Source organism: Notamacropus eugenii, chromosome 2, assembly GCF_028372415.1.
Source record: "Notamacropus eugenii isolate mMacEug1 chromosome 2, mMacEug1.pri_v2, whole genome shotgun sequence".
Classification (NCBI taxonomy): Eukaryota; Metazoa; Chordata; class Mammalia; order Diprotodontia; family Macropodidae; genus Notamacropus; species Notamacropus eugenii.
In genome coordinates this window covers 206,139,703-206,155,374 of record NC_092873.1, presented here as the reverse complement: position 1 = coordinate 206,155,374, position 15,672 = coordinate 206,139,703, and the positions used below count along the sequence as shown (strand labels likewise).

General features: G+C 35.2%; 1 protein-coding gene across 15 annotated transcripts in view; it reads left to right on the top strand.

Moving 5' to 3' along the window:
• The window catches only part of TRDN (triadin), a 561,781-nt gene that overhangs the window by 534,358 nt on the left and 11,751 nt on the right, over window positions 1-15,672 (top strand). For all 15 annotated transcript variants that reach the window (XM_072643208.1, XM_072643207.1, XM_072643206.1 and 12 more), the window contains 2 exons: window positions 11,206-11,241; window positions 15,413-15,451. In XM_072643208.1, the coding sequence (XP_072499309.1) occupies window positions 11,206-11,241; window positions 15,413-15,451 (75 nt within the window). The remainder of the gene's footprint in view (window positions 1-11,205; window positions 11,242-15,412; window positions 15,452-15,672) is intronic.

Below are 15,672 nucleotides of genomic sequence, written 5' to 3'. Positions count from 1 at the left end.
GGATAGTGTCATTGGATAATGAAGGGATGATGGAAATTCTTAAGTGTTATTTTTCATCTTTTTTCTCCACCAATGAAAATAATTTTTAGAGTGGGAAAAATGGAACAGAAATAATTAACAAAGAGCTGAAACTCAAGATAAATGTAAATGTGGTAAAAAAAAAAAAAAGGTAAAAAAAAATACAGATACTTTCCATGTGTTAAGGTCAGTAGACTCAGAAGGATTTATCCTAAAGTTCTGAAAAAACTTGCACAGCTGATTGCTAAGTTGCTGTTGGTCATATATTGTCTATTTTAAAGGAAAACAGATTGTAGTCTTTTTATTTCATAACAGTGATAATGACCTCAATTTCTGGCAAAATTCTAGAACATCCTTAAATGTAATTTGTAAACATTTACAAAATGAAGTTTTTATTGCTAAGAACCTTCATAGATTCATGAAACACAAGTCAAGCTAACATAACTTCATTTTTTATTTTAGCAAAGCTAATATCAATATAGATAAATGGAATGCCATCGGTATAATTTTCCTGGTTTTTAACAGGGTATTTATAAATGTCTCACAATATCTATGTGGACAGAGTGGAAAGATATAAATTAAATGCTGACATACTTAAATGGATAGCCAATTTGCTTAATCCAATCCAATGAGAGTTTATTTGCCTGGCACTATGTTGAAGATACAAAGAGAAAATGACCTACAATCCCTACCATGAAGGACATTCTACCTGGGGATATGGACTTGATTGAATGAACCTGATCTAACATATAATCAAGAATCAAATGTGGATCTAGAAAGATGTCTTCACTGGAGGTTCCCAGTGATCTGTCTTTGGCTATATATTAATGAACACTTTGATTTGAGACTTGGATGAAGGTACCAAGTTCCTAATAATAAAGTATGCAGATGACACAAACCTGGATAGCTGGGGAGGAGATGGCATAGGAGATGGTGATATCTAACATATCAAACAAGAGGCAGGATACAAAATATTCTCAACATACAAGAATATGTGGCCAAATGATGAAATTTTATGATAAAAAATTTAAGCATACTTGGGGAGAATAAAGCACATGATTAGGGATTATGACTCCATGAATCTTTATAAACAAGATCTTGAGGCTTGAACTTCAAGTAAGCTCAAAATGAATCAGCAATTTGACATTGAAACTAGAAAGCTATGCTCATCTTATACTGTCTCCAGAAGTGTAGTGTCAAATTGTTGTTGCGGTCATGGTATAAAGGTGGTGATAGTTCCCTTACACATCCAGAATATCATATTCAGTCATGAGCATTCCATTTCAGAGTGGAGACCGACAAATGCAAGCACTCCCAGAGGAAGATGGCTTAAAAACAGGAAACCATGTAATAAGGTCAAGAATTTAGAAGGCGTTGAAAGAATGAAGGCTGAGACTAGAGAGAATGTCTAGAACAGATTAGAGGTCTTCTTTGGCTTTGATATTCTATGACAATAGAGATACTCATCTGGTTATGCGGTAGAATGCATAAGTATAATAACCTTTTAGACCATGATCATCCATTGAATATTTTTAGAGAGTTATATGATCTGAGTTGAACTATATGAAGAATAGTATGGTACCTATGTGAAAGAAAAATTGTCCAAATTTATGTTAAAGTGCCAAAGTATGCAAAATATATTTTAGATTGGAATATTTAATTATAAGAAAATTATAACAACTAACTACCTAGATTAGTGGCATAAGCTTCCTTCCTCTTCACCTCTCTGTATCTTTACCACCTATCTCTCCTCTTGTGTGAAGGAAAACATATCCCTTCTTTTCAAGAGCAAGTAATTTAACTTCTATTTGCCTTAATACACTAGAGAAAGAAATGGCAAACTGCTCCAGCGTCTTTGCCCAGAAAATACCATATAGGATCACAAAGAGTTGTACGTGACTAAACAGCAACATGTTGTTAAAAGTTGTCCTTACTTCATTTCCATTCTTAAAAAGTCACCTGCTCTCTTTATCTGTCATCCCATCTTCTTCTCTACCTTTACAATCAAACTTCTAGATAAAACAGTTTACACTCATACAAACTCTACCTTACATCCCACTCATGTCTCAATCCATATATTGCAGCTGCTAAATCCACAATGACAAGGCAATGTAACATAATGGATTATAATGGGGGTTAAAAATCCCCCCCATTGATAGTCCTCAGGGGGGCTATTGAGGGAGGCTTGATTAGGGGAGGTTTGTTTCCTATGAAGGTCTACACCTTTTGCTGATTGAGAATGAGGCACTGGTTCACGAGGGGTTGTGCCTTCTGGCACTGACAAGAGTATATATGCTCTGAGGTGAAGTATTACTTTGGGGCTCAGTTTTTGGAAGAAGGTTCATGTGCCAGATGAGACTCTGGGCAGCCATTTTAAGAAACCCCTTGACTTTGAAAGGCCAGATGTTGGTACTTCTCTGAAGCCCTGTCTGTTGGTCCTGCTTGTATTTTCTCTGTTAGTATATGTAATTAAAGTAAGATTGTTTACCCTTCTTGAAGTTGCTTTTCTTTTAGAAAAGCAGATCTAAGAACCTGTGCAGCAGGGTGCCTGGGTACCTTCTGATACATGGATACAGAGGCAGCCTAGAAGCCAGAAAAATCTGGGTTCAAGTTCTACTTCCCAAACATTCAGACTGTAGGGCACTGGATAAAGTCACCTCACCTCTCAGTGATCTAAGCAACTATTTAAAACTGTAGCTGTCTATCTTCTTTGGTAGAAGGAGTTTCCTGATCTGGAGGTCCCCAATACTACTGAAATCACAGGTCCTGTCATTATATAACCCACCATCCTTAAGAAACTTCTCTTTACACTCACATAATCATTAAAATCAAAGCTATTTTCTCATTTTTTTATTCTCCTCGAATGGTGCAGTTTGGCACTGATGACAGCTCTCTCTTCCTTTGACTTTGTGACATACATAAGACCACTTCATCTCAAGGATGAAAGGGACTTCAGAAGTCATACAGTTCAGCCTGTGACTGAGCAGAAATCCTCCAGCACATTCTGCTGCTACTTGAAGATTCCTATTGAAGAGGAACATGCTATTTCCATAGATACCCCAATGTTTTCATATCTATTTATTTTTCTCCACTTGCCATTGATTCTTTTTCTTCCTACAACTCTCTAAAGATAATTCTCAAAGTCTTGTTTTAACTTTTTTTTCTTCTCTTTGCATGCTTTATTTCCATGACCTTATCTACTCTGATATCTTTAAGTATTGCCTCTATACCCAAATATAGATGTCCAGCCTTGAAAATTCTTTACTGAACTACAATTCATTTCTCCAATGATTGACTAGACATTTAAAATGATATGTCCCACAGCTACCTATACAGTTAATAGGTCTGTAGATAAACTCATCATCCTTTCTTTCATGGTAAGTACCTCACCCAAAATTTATAATGCCACTAATTTTTCCAGTCATCCATTTCCAAGTATCAATGATTCTAGAATCCCTCTTCTTCACTATTCTATAAGTACTATCAATTTCATTACCAGATCTTCTGTATTGCCATTTTTCCTACCTTGACCCCATTACCTTAATAGTAAAATGCATATTGTATGCTTTGGTAACATTTTGGAATAGATAGTGCAAGTCGCATTGCTTCTAGCTTTTACATGTGAAAAATGAGGCTCAAAAGTGTTCAATGACCTGTCCAGCATCATACAGCTAAAACAGTGGTGGAGTTGTGACCATAGACCAGGTTTTCTTACTCTAATAGCATTACTCTTCCTACTATGCCAAGCATTCATATTCAAACCATTATGAGTTCTTACTTGGACTATAGTAATCACTTTGTGACTAATCTCACTTACTTCAGTGGTTCCCATCCTGCCACTGACATGACTCTTTTGTGTGACTATGAGCAAGCCACTTCATTTCTCTGTGCCCAGTTTCTTCATGTTTAAAGTGAGAGTGTTGGAATAAATGTTCTCTAAGGTTCATTATAACTCTGGCTCTGTGATTCTGTTCTCTCTCCTTCTAATCTGTCTTCCACATAGGCACCAGGTTATTTTTCATAAAGTTCAGTTTAGATCATATTATTCTCTAATATCATTAAACGGATTATTCTGGACTAAAAGGATTGGCAAACTACAGCCTTAGGTTTAAATCCTGCCTGCCTATTTTTGTACTGCTTGCTCTTGAAGAATGGTTTTTATATTCTTAATACAACAAACCTTTAATTAGAAATGTTAAAACCATTTTAGTGAGCAGGCCATACAAAACCAGACGAAATTACAGTATATGGTCTGCAGACTGTAGTTTACTGATCTCTGAAAAAGATAAAGTCTAACCTGTTTAGCCTGTCATTCAAGGCTTTTCATTATCTCAAACTTACCAGCATCTCCCAATTTGTATTCCACTAAATATATCCAAACTACCTAAATGATTGGCTCTTATGAATGAGTCTTATACCTTCCTGCACTCTTGCTTTTTGTAAATATCATTCCTCTTACCCAGAGTGCCCTCCCCACTCCTTATCTGCACTAGATCCCAAATAATCTTTTCCATGACATTCTTCTTAATAATCTTTAAGGATTTAATTTCTATTTCCTTCATAGAGTTTATCATAGATTGCCTTTTATTAGAGCTATATGTTTCTGTACATTTTTTCTGCTAGATTTTATGCACTTTAAGAATAGAAACTGAGTCTTATGTCTTGTTTCTAGAAATCCACTAAGCATGGTAGTGAACAGAGTACTGGATTTGGGGTCAAGATCTGAGTACAAATCTTACTTTAGATATTAGTCACTTAAACTCTGTCAGTCTTAGTTATCTCATTTATAAAATACATTTAATAATAACATTTATCTCACAGGATTGTTGTGAAAAATATGTATTATAAATACACATTACATGTATATGTATGTATATGTGTATATGTGTACATATATATCTCACTTTGTAAGTCTTAAAGCAATATATATAGAATGCCCCCCCAAAATCTTAGCACAATTTTAAACTGTTAAAGTATTTATTTTCATTCAATGCATAAATATTTAACTTTTCTTCAGTGTCTCATTTATACGTGATACCATGGTACAATTTAAACTGTACTAAGACTTTTGGGGCACCCAGTAGATATGCTGGTTATTGCCTATATGTTGAATATGTACAAAGAAAAAAATAGCTCAGTGACTGAAGAGCCTTATTTTGGCTACATTGAAGTTAAACCAGTTCCCAAGCTTTAAAGTCTTTAAAAACTATATTCTCTTTCTCTAATATTCTAAACCCACAGAAGTTGAAGGAACAAGATAGATAATACCCCCCCACCTTTTTTTTTTTTTTTTTTTTTTGCTGTTTCTATCATCTGAATCTGTGATTTCATTTGTGAATCTCCTGCAGGAGGAGTGGAAGGGGGACACGGAACTTCTCATAATGTAGATCCGTACTTATTCTGAAACTTATAGTTGATTAGTATACTTAGGGGTTAAGTGACTTTCTGAGACTTACATTATCATATTGCCAGATGCTAGACTTGAAATCAAGTCTCCCTGACTAAGAATAATCTATCCACTTTGCCATTCATGGGTCCTCTCTTGCCTACTATCAACCTCATCACAGGCAAAGAGATCCCAGAATAAGCCCCTTAAAAAGGGCTCGAGATCACATTCAATCTTGAAGGAACTTGATCTTAAAGAGGAGATTATGCTTTTTATTGCACTCTCTGGTTTGTCATATCTTGAACTTGGGGTTCTGGGGAAAAGCTCTACCACCAAGTTTAACTAAAGTTCTTTGTAGGGTTTCACTAAAAAAGATTCCCAGAGTCATTATCAGAAAAAATGGTACTCAGTGGACAAGTAGATCTCAAGTATTAAGAGAGAGATTTATTGTTTTCCACTACAAGAGAAATACTTGAATACAAAATACTCATGATCTCACATAAGCAGATACTTACAACATAAAACAATGAACCACCATATATTATGTCTCAGAAAACTAAAGATATTTCTAGCACTACTGAAAAAGACATTTCACTCTCCCTTCAGGTTTTCATGGTCTATAGTTGACTCAGGAGCTTCTCAGTCTGTTGACCAGGCAGATATAACTCATTAATCTCTTAATTTCAGGACAATTCTTTCAGAAGTCATCTTCTCTTTGGAAAAGCTGTATAATTTCTGGAAGCAACTCCCCCTGAGCAACTGGTCTATGCTCATGAACTCTAGACTCAATGATTTAGCTGCCAGGGCTGGAAATGTCTCTCAGAGCAGCTATTTGGTGACCTGAAATCAAAAGAAGAAACACAAAACAGAAGAAGCAGCTGGGGATTTAAGGTCTAATCTCACATTTATCAAAGGAAATACATATTCTCCCTGCAATGTGCATTACTTGTAATGGCCACTGCTCTTAGAGGGATAGAAGGAAAAGAAATACTGCCTTTTCCCCACCAGCCTTGCTGAAAATTGAATGCAAAGTTGACAGTCTTAAGCAACACACTCAAAAGAGGAAAGAGCTATTCCTGGCTCAGTAACCAATCATCTTTGATGTAATCCTCCAGTCATGATTAGCAAGGGACCAACTAGGAGCCTCGGGTCATGTGCATGCTATAATAAAATATATGCATCCCACTAGAAGAGACCAGAACAAATTCTCAGCTCTATAAGAAGTTTCAAGTGTAGTAACTCAGGCAAGCTCTTCTGGGTGATTGAAGAAGAAATAGAAGAGAAAATTAAGGTTCAATCTATCATTGTAAGACTGAATAAGCTCCAATTTTCTGATGGCCAAATGTCTGCAAGCAGTTTCAACGATATTTGAAAGGTCCATTTCAATTATCCACATTTAGGAGGTACATTATCTTTTATATAGTAAACAAACATTTTGATTTTTACTTCTACTTCCAGAAATCCTTTCTCCTACTGCTTTATTTTTCAGTTCACAAATAAAAAGAATCTATGATGCCATTGATGGGGCTACTATCATCAGTGATATAGAGGACAACCAATCCTTGTCTGTCCATCCTACATTACTATTATTCATGTGCTTCTATAAATACGTTACAGGGAGATATTTTGTGGATACCCATAGCATAAATCTTATCCATTGCTTATCCAATGTATTCTGGTCATATTCTTCTTGATTCCCACTGTGTGAGACTAAATATTTGATAATTGCAGACAAATTATTGGTTTTCTAATGTCTTAGCATATTTTCTAGTCTGATTTAAAGATGAAAATCCCAATCCAGTGCAGTTCTGATATAGTGAGCTTTTTTCCAAACATCCTTTAAGTTGTGGATATGGACTCTGGTACATTTTGTATTACTTCCTTTGAATTCTTGAGACAAAAAAGAATAAGATTTGTTCAGTGTGTTCTCAGGGGGAAATAATTTAATTTCTTGCTTTTCCTGATAATGTAGTTTGATGTTGGCCTAAGTGAAATGATTTTTTAAAAAAAATAATGACCTTTCCTTTTGATGTGAGAGTTTTAAAAAGAAAATAATCTCTGGCTATTTTCTAGTAGTAGAGCCGTTCTCATTTTATTAGGCAATAAAGCATAAAACAAAGATTAGGTTGATTGTTCAGAAAGATAAATCTGATTTTCTTAGCGTAAAAAATGGAAATTCATATATCTAGTCTGTTTATTGAAAAGGGAAAGAAGGACCTCTTTATTCCCATTACCTTCCTGTGCCTAGACTATGACATAGCATTCCTCTTCCCCATGGAAAAAGCTCTGGTCAGTCAGATACCAATTATACTCAGCATTTAAATATATAAAGACTTAATTAGCAAATAAGATGATTTATAAGAATTATCTTTTTCTCTTGCTTCAAACCCATCAGATTAGCTGGTCCTATTAACTTTACATTTAACAAGACAGGATTTAATTCAGCTCGACCACAGATTTAGAGCTTCAAGGGGCATTAGAGGTCAGCTAGTCCAACCCCTTCCTTATATAAAAGAACAAGTTCACACAGATATCAAGCAACAGAGGAGATAGTTTACCTCTGACTACAAACCCATCACCCCTTCTAGTAACCAACCTTCTACCCCCAATAAGAGAGATACTACATAGTCACTGTATTGTAAAGATGATTACAGTGTAATGTGGAATTGTGACTAGGTGGGAGAGAATTTACACAAAATCTCTGATACAGAAGCAGAGTGTTTAGCACAGTGAGTAGCACATAGAAGAATGCTTGTTGATTGACAGTGACAAATACAAAGGAGAGGTCTATACAAAGTGCTATGAGAAATTTAAGGATCACAGATCTAAAACTGAAAGAGACCTTAGTGGAAATAAATTTCTGAAAGGCTAAATGACTTATCTAATATCATAAAGCCAGTAAATTGTAGAAGGATCTATATAAACACAACAGTTACCTTGACCATTACCATAAAAGGTAAACAGTTTATCAGATAATGACAACTCTTGAGAATCACTGCAATTTTTGTGCAGCCATAGCAGAATAACAATTTTACAGGGTTCTTCTTGGACAGAAAGCAGAGAATACATCTCTGCAACAGTTTTACAAAGCCAGAAGTTGACTCTCTCTAGAAGCTGGCCAAGAGAATGCTCTCTATGCCTTTATAATGATCATCCCCCATGTGTAGAATATAATCCCTCCTCACCTCCAGAAATAGCGTAATCCTAAGAGATTCCATCCAAGAGCCATCGTCTACAGAAAATCCTGATTCCCTACTCCCCAAATGCTAGTGGTTTCCTTCTCTAACTATCTTGTATTTAGCTACCTTCTCCTTATTGTGTTGTTTCTGTCTTTATATTTATTCTGTATGTACTAACATATGTACCTGATGCCAATCCGCCCCATAAGAACATATGCTCCTTGAAAATAGGAATTATTTTCTTTCTTGGTATTCCAACACCTATCACAGTTCTGGCACATGACAGGTGCCCAATAAACTGTTTTTGATCAAGCAATCCTCTTTCTCTATGTAATAATACTTTCTTTCTCTGAATGCACTCACCAGTAAAACATTAGTTACTTCTCAGTCAATTCAGGGTTGTAAACAAAGGTTGTAATCCACCTCTCCTAACTGTTCAATAAGATTAAAAAGTATGAGAAAAGCAAAAACCAAAATTTCTACCTTCATGATCAGATACAGAGGAGAGAACCAAGAGCTATACATCTTAAAGCTCTCTGATAATGTATGAAAATTTTTAAAAATTGTCACGAATGATAGTATTTTATATTACTTTTATATGCCCACTCTCCTAGCCTATAATGACACATATTAAATGCTTATTGATTCGCTGATTCATTGAATTGATCTGGCACTATTCATATTCTCCTTTAAAGTCCCATCCAGTGCTTCATCATAATATGAGATCACGATAGGGTTAGAAAAGCTATCCCAGCAAAAAGTAACCTCTAACAGCTCCCACCAAACTGGAAACATCTTCAGGATAGGTTCTGCAGAGGATCATGGGTCAGAAATCTAAAGAGAACCATCACTGGGTTCAGAAAGGGCTATCAGTACTTCCATCTGCTGAGGCATGTGGGAGATATGATCTACATTTGAAAGAGGGTTCAGGAAGGAGGAAATCATGTTGATTGAAGGAATTGATTCACCTAATTGCTAAAAGATGTACATTCAAAGTAAACTGGACTGGGAATCAGGTAACTTTGGTTTCATTCTCTACACTTCCAGTCAACCATGTTTCCATGGGCAAGTTTCTTTCATTCTCCAAGTATCCGTTTCTCCACCTCTAATATGAAATTGAAATCTGTTCTCTGTTTTCTTCCATGTCTAATGTTCTCTGAGTTAGTGATCCAAAGTTCTATTCAAATGTTTTTTGGTTTTCCCTTAGGTGTCATTGCTAGACAATTAATCTCTTTTGACTGTATAATTCATTGAATGTCAGCAATTTATTAATTCATTCTGTTTTATATAACCACTTAAAATACTGTGGTTTAAGCTTTAATTTCTAAGAAAAAATTGTCATTGATTTTTTTCACAAATGTTATTCTCTTCATCCAATAGCTTCTTCTCCCACATGACCACAGCGACCTTTCCAGGCATCTGGTTATTATGGGATAATTAATATGTTGAATCAGCAAAAATAAGTATGCATCAGAGTCATATTCAAAATAGTATTAAAAAGTTAGTGTTTAGCAGAGAGAATAGAGTGGATGGCATGGAAGAAGAATACTTTCTTCTATTGTGAAATTATTACATTCAACTTTAAATCACGTCCAGACCTTTCCTTGAGAATTTATATGCCCATCAGTGTCACGAAACGTTAAAGCACAAAAGTCAAAACAATTTACAAAATGCAACCTTAGGCTAAATTTGTGTATTTGAGTTTTATTTCAGATTCAAAGCTCGATGTTTAGCCTATTCTTTTAATTGTCTTAAGAAAAGTTTGAAAGCAAACAATCAACTTTTAAATATACTCAAAGTGAGAATGCTATACGACTTTAGCCTGAAAGGTCCGGAGTCTCACATTGCATCCTGGGCCATCTCCAGTCCTCCTGATAAATATCTGGTCACTGGACCCAGATGGATCAGGAGAAGAAAGTGAGGCTGGTAACCTTGCACAGCCCTCCCTTACTCAAAACAAAGTCAACTGCAAATCATGTCATCATCTTGATGTCATGGTCCTCTTCGAGAACCAAGGACAAACACAACAACAACAACAACAATTGTACTTATAATTTTCTGAAGATCCCTTTGCCCCCTGGAGTTTGATTACCTGATCTCTAAAAGCTAAACTAGAGAAAAATCTGTCAATTAAAGTTCTAAGGATACTAGAATATGAATAGATAAACCAAGGAGAACAAAAAACATTTGAATATAACTTTGGATCACTAACTCATAGAACATTAGACATGGAAGAAAGCAGAGAACAGATTTCAATTTCATATTAGGGGTGGAGACACAGAGACTTGGAGAATGAAATAAACTTTCCCATGGAAACATGGCTAATTGGAAATGCAGAAGATAGCTAAAGCCAGTTGCAAAGCCTTCTCCATCCTAGATTTCTTCTGAGCTTGCTGACCCAGTGGTAGAATACTTATCTGCTCTCTTTCTACACTCTTCTCTTTTTCAGATATATATCGTTAGGTTATATTCAATAACACTCTTTAAAGTTGATGCCAAATAAATAGTGTAATGGAGACTGCAATTTTTTGGTTATTCCAACTATTTACTCTTTTGGAAACAAGAGAAAAAAAACAAGATAAACCACTTCCTTACATATTTTCCTTTGTCTATTTTCTCTAGAAGAGTTTGAAGTACCACCTTCAAAGAAAGCTAAAGGTGAGTTTGGGTCAGCCACTTTGCTTATAAGGCTTCTCACAATGTAGTTTGCTAGTATCTTTGTTTTTGTGGGGTGGGACAATATGGTAGAGAAGGCCTGACTTTGAGTTTAAGTTCTATCTCTGACCCCTGTTCCTATGTGATGAAAGGTAAGTCAGATAGTGTCTATTCCCCCAACTAACTTTCTAAGACAAAAGTTAGAGATGCGTTTGTATCTGCTTCAATGAAGAGTGTTTCTAGTTAGGCGTTCCTCACACCAATAAAAACACAAATCTAGACCCCAGTTATCCCCAAGTGTTTATTTTGCTATCTATTTTATTCTAGCTATGGATTTTGCATTAAATATGCATTTGTAGTGCGGGCTCCCTTTAATTAAAGAGAGTTTTTTTTTAAGATATTAAAAATATTAAATAAAATAAAGATTTATTAAAGATTTTTTCATTTAAAAAAGATAAAGGTAAAAACAAAGATATCATTTGTTTTTACATTAAACTTACATTGTCTGTATCCTTCTGTCTCCGTCCTCCATGGGAGTCATCCTTTAAAATAGAAGGTGTTTTCTTTTAAGAAAAATTCCTTGAAGGAATTGTGTAGCAGCATTAATTTGGGCAGGATCTGAAGACAAATGTAGCCAGCAAATCTTGTCACATCCTGTCAGTCACTTACTTCAATGCAAATTAGTGTGGGGACTCCTTTGGTGAATAGCAAGCTTTGAAACAGGAATGGAAAGGGCTTTGGTTTCAAGGATGATGAGGGTTTTACATGATATTAAGAACATTAGCCCCCTACTTATGAGAAAAGTAGGTGTACAGTTGCCATCATTGGGAAGACAAGACATACTGATTAATACTACTGGTATTAAAACTGCTGGTATGGTTACTAGAAGAATAGTGTAAGACGATAAGGGGATTTGTTCTGTGAAGTTTGGGTTCAGCCAAAGGGCCACACTTGAGGACCTAGAGGGTCACATATGGTCTTGAGGCTGCAAGTTCCCCACACCTGAACTAGATAAATAAGTATTTTAAGGTCTATGAACCTCAAGTTTCTTCATTTGTAAATTAAATAGACTGGACTATACCATTCCTAAAGTTCCTTTTACTTCCCAGTCTCTGTGATCATTTTCTGGGCAGCTTCCTGACTTCAGAGCTACTGATTTAGTATGAAATAATTATGTTCTGCTAAACTCATGAATTTGCCTATAGGCATGAGTTTCTCTGATGACTGCTCTTTTTTTATTTTTTTGCTGATGATTCATGTTAGTTTATTTTATATCCTGCTACTTTGCTAAAATATTGTTTCAACCAGTTTTTTAGGTGATTCTCCAGAGTTCTTGAAGTATACTATCATCTTGTCTACAAAGAGTGATAGTTTTGTTTCCTCATTGCTTATTTTTATTCTTTCAATTTTTTGTTTTCTTATTATTATAGCTAGCAATTATAATCGAATATTGAACATGTGGTGATAATGAACGTCTTTGCTTCACCCCTGATCTCATTGGGAAGGCTTATAGCTTATCTCTAATACAGATAAATGCTTGCTGATGTTTTTAGATGCATACTGTTTATCATTTTATTGTTTTAATTTTAAAAAAATTTTAATGTTTATTTATTTTTAGTTTTCAACATTAATTTCCACAACATTTTGAGTTCCAAATTTTCTCCCCATCTCTCCCCTCCCCCCACCCCATAATGCCTTGCATTCTGATTACTCCTTACCTCAATATGCCCTCCCTTCTATCACACTGCTCCCTTCCCTTATCCCCATCTTCTCTCTTTTCTTGTAGGGTAAGATTGATTTCTATACACCATTACCTGTATTTCTTATTTCCCAGTTGTATGCAAAAACAATTCTCAACATTCATTCCTAAAACTCTGAGTTCCAACTTCCTCCCTCCCCACCTATCCCCACTGAGATGGCAAGCAATTCAATATAGGCTATATATGTGCAGTTTTGCAAAAGACTTCCATAATAGTCATGTTGTGTAAAACTACCTATATTTCCCTCCATCCTATCCTACCCCCCCATTTTGACCTTGCCCTCCCCAAAAGTATTTACTTCTAATTACTCCCTCCTCCCATTTGCCCTCCCTTCTATCATCCTCCCACCACACTTGTCCCCTTCTCCCCTACTTTACTGTAGTATAAGATAGATTTTCATACCAAATTGAGTGAGCATATTATTCCTTCCTTAAGCCAAATGAGAAGAGAATAAGCTTCACTTTTTCCCTCTCACCTCCTGCCTTTTCTCCTCCATTGAAAAAGCTTTTTTTTGCCTGTTTTATGAGAGATAATTTGCCCCATTCTTTTTCTCCCTTTCTCCTCCCAATATATTACTCTCTCCTTAATTTTATTTTTTTTAGATATCATCCCTTTTTATTCAACTCAACGTGTGCTCTGTGTATGTGTGTGTGTGTGTGTGTGTGTGTGTGTAATCCCTCCAACTACCCAAATATTGAGAAACATCTCAAGAGTTACAGACATTATCTTTCCATATAGGAATGGAAACAGTTCAACTTTAGAAAGTCCCTTATGATTTTTCTTTCTTGTTTACCTTTTCATGCTTCTCTTGATTCTTGTGTTTGAAAGTCAAATTTTCTCTTCAGTTCTGGTCTTTTCATCAAGAATGCTTGAATGTCATCTATTTCATTTAATTACCATTTTTTGCCCTGAAGTATTATACTCAGTTTTGCTGGGTAGGTGATTCTTGGTTTTAATCCTACTTCCCTGGACTTCTGGAATATCATATTCCAAGCCTTTTAATCCTCTAATGTAGAAACTGCTAGATCTTGTGTTATCCTGATTGTATTTCCACAATACTTGAATTGTTTCTTTCTAGCTGCCTCCAATATTTTCTCCTAGACCTGAGAACTCTGGAATTTGGCAAAAATATTCCTAGGAGTTTCTCTTTTCAGATCTCTGATGACTGCTTTTATGATTAAAATACAGGATTTTGTGGTAATCTCTATTATAAGCTAATAAATAATTTTAAAAATGAGTCTATCAATCAGTAAACATTTATTTAGTACCTACTTTGAGCTAGGTCACATGCTAGACACTAAAAGACTAAAGAATGGAGATTATTTAACCTAGAGGAGATAAAACTGAGGAATGGTTGTTCTTCTATAATTCCAAGTTCTAAGAAGTATCAAATATACATCTAATGAGGTAAAGTGACATGACCAACGTCACTCAGAAAGTAGCAAAATCAGGATGCAAGCAGAAGTTCTCAGACTCAAAATATAGTGTTCCTTCCACTATATCATGCTGTCTCTCAAATAGAATTTTTAGAGTTGTTAAATTGCCTTAGCAGTCCCACTAGTATAATTTCTTTATTTTACACATAAAGAAACAAAGACTAGTTAGTAATAATAGCTAGCATTTAATAGACAATAACTAAGTCAGGACTAGACACAAGTCCCCTGACTTCAGGCTCTGGAGTTTCTTACTGAAAGAGTCTTTCTTCTACTTCCCCACTTAGGCAGGTCTTCCAAATAAGATGTTCCCACATATTTTCTTTGAAGGTTTAACAAAGGACTCTGTAGGGGATAAAACAAATAACTTTGCTTTTTTGCTGAATACTTTGACCCTAGATGACTTAATATCTGTTATCACATATAGAAATCCTACCCATTCTCTTATTCTCAACCTCCACACCCCAAAAAAGATAAGAAAATCATAGGTTACACCTAAAATACCAATGTAGTTTCTTAGTAGTTATAGTCATTGAAAATCATTCAAATACTAGAAAAAAATCAATCAAATAATGATCAGAGAGCTAGGATCTTACTTTACTTCACTACTATTATTCTAAAATTTCAGAACTCTCCAGAAAAACAATTTGCAATCACTAGATACCTCAAATGGGAATCTTCCACACCTATCCTGTAAATCTATGCCAATTTCATATCTTACCACTTTCCTCATAAAAAGTAACAGTCTCTTTTCAGAGTGACTTTTCTTCTTATCTCTGGTTTTCCTTTGATCTTTTCCATGCTGGCGTCCCAATATAAAGACCTAATAAGAACCTTCCTGATGCAAATATCATTCCTTTCTGCTTAGATTTGTGTTCAACTCTGCTGGTGCCATCATGATGTATAGCTTTGTAGTCTGTACATTTATGCCATGGTAGTGTATTCATACAATATGTGTTTCTATATTTGTATATCTTTCAGAGGAAACTGAAGATATGACTTCCATGAAGAAAGACAAAAGTGAGTACATTGATGACTAATGTACAAGTTTTTTTTTATTCTCTTCATATTAAAAACAATGTATTTGAATCTAAGCTTGAAGATTTCTTCATGAAAGTCAATAATCTATTCTTGGGAGAAATTTTTTAGTACAGACATCAAGCATGCCTTTAAAGTAGGTCATTTTTTTCTCTCTCAAAGAGAAACTAGTAACTTTTTGCATCAGGCAAAAGACACTTACT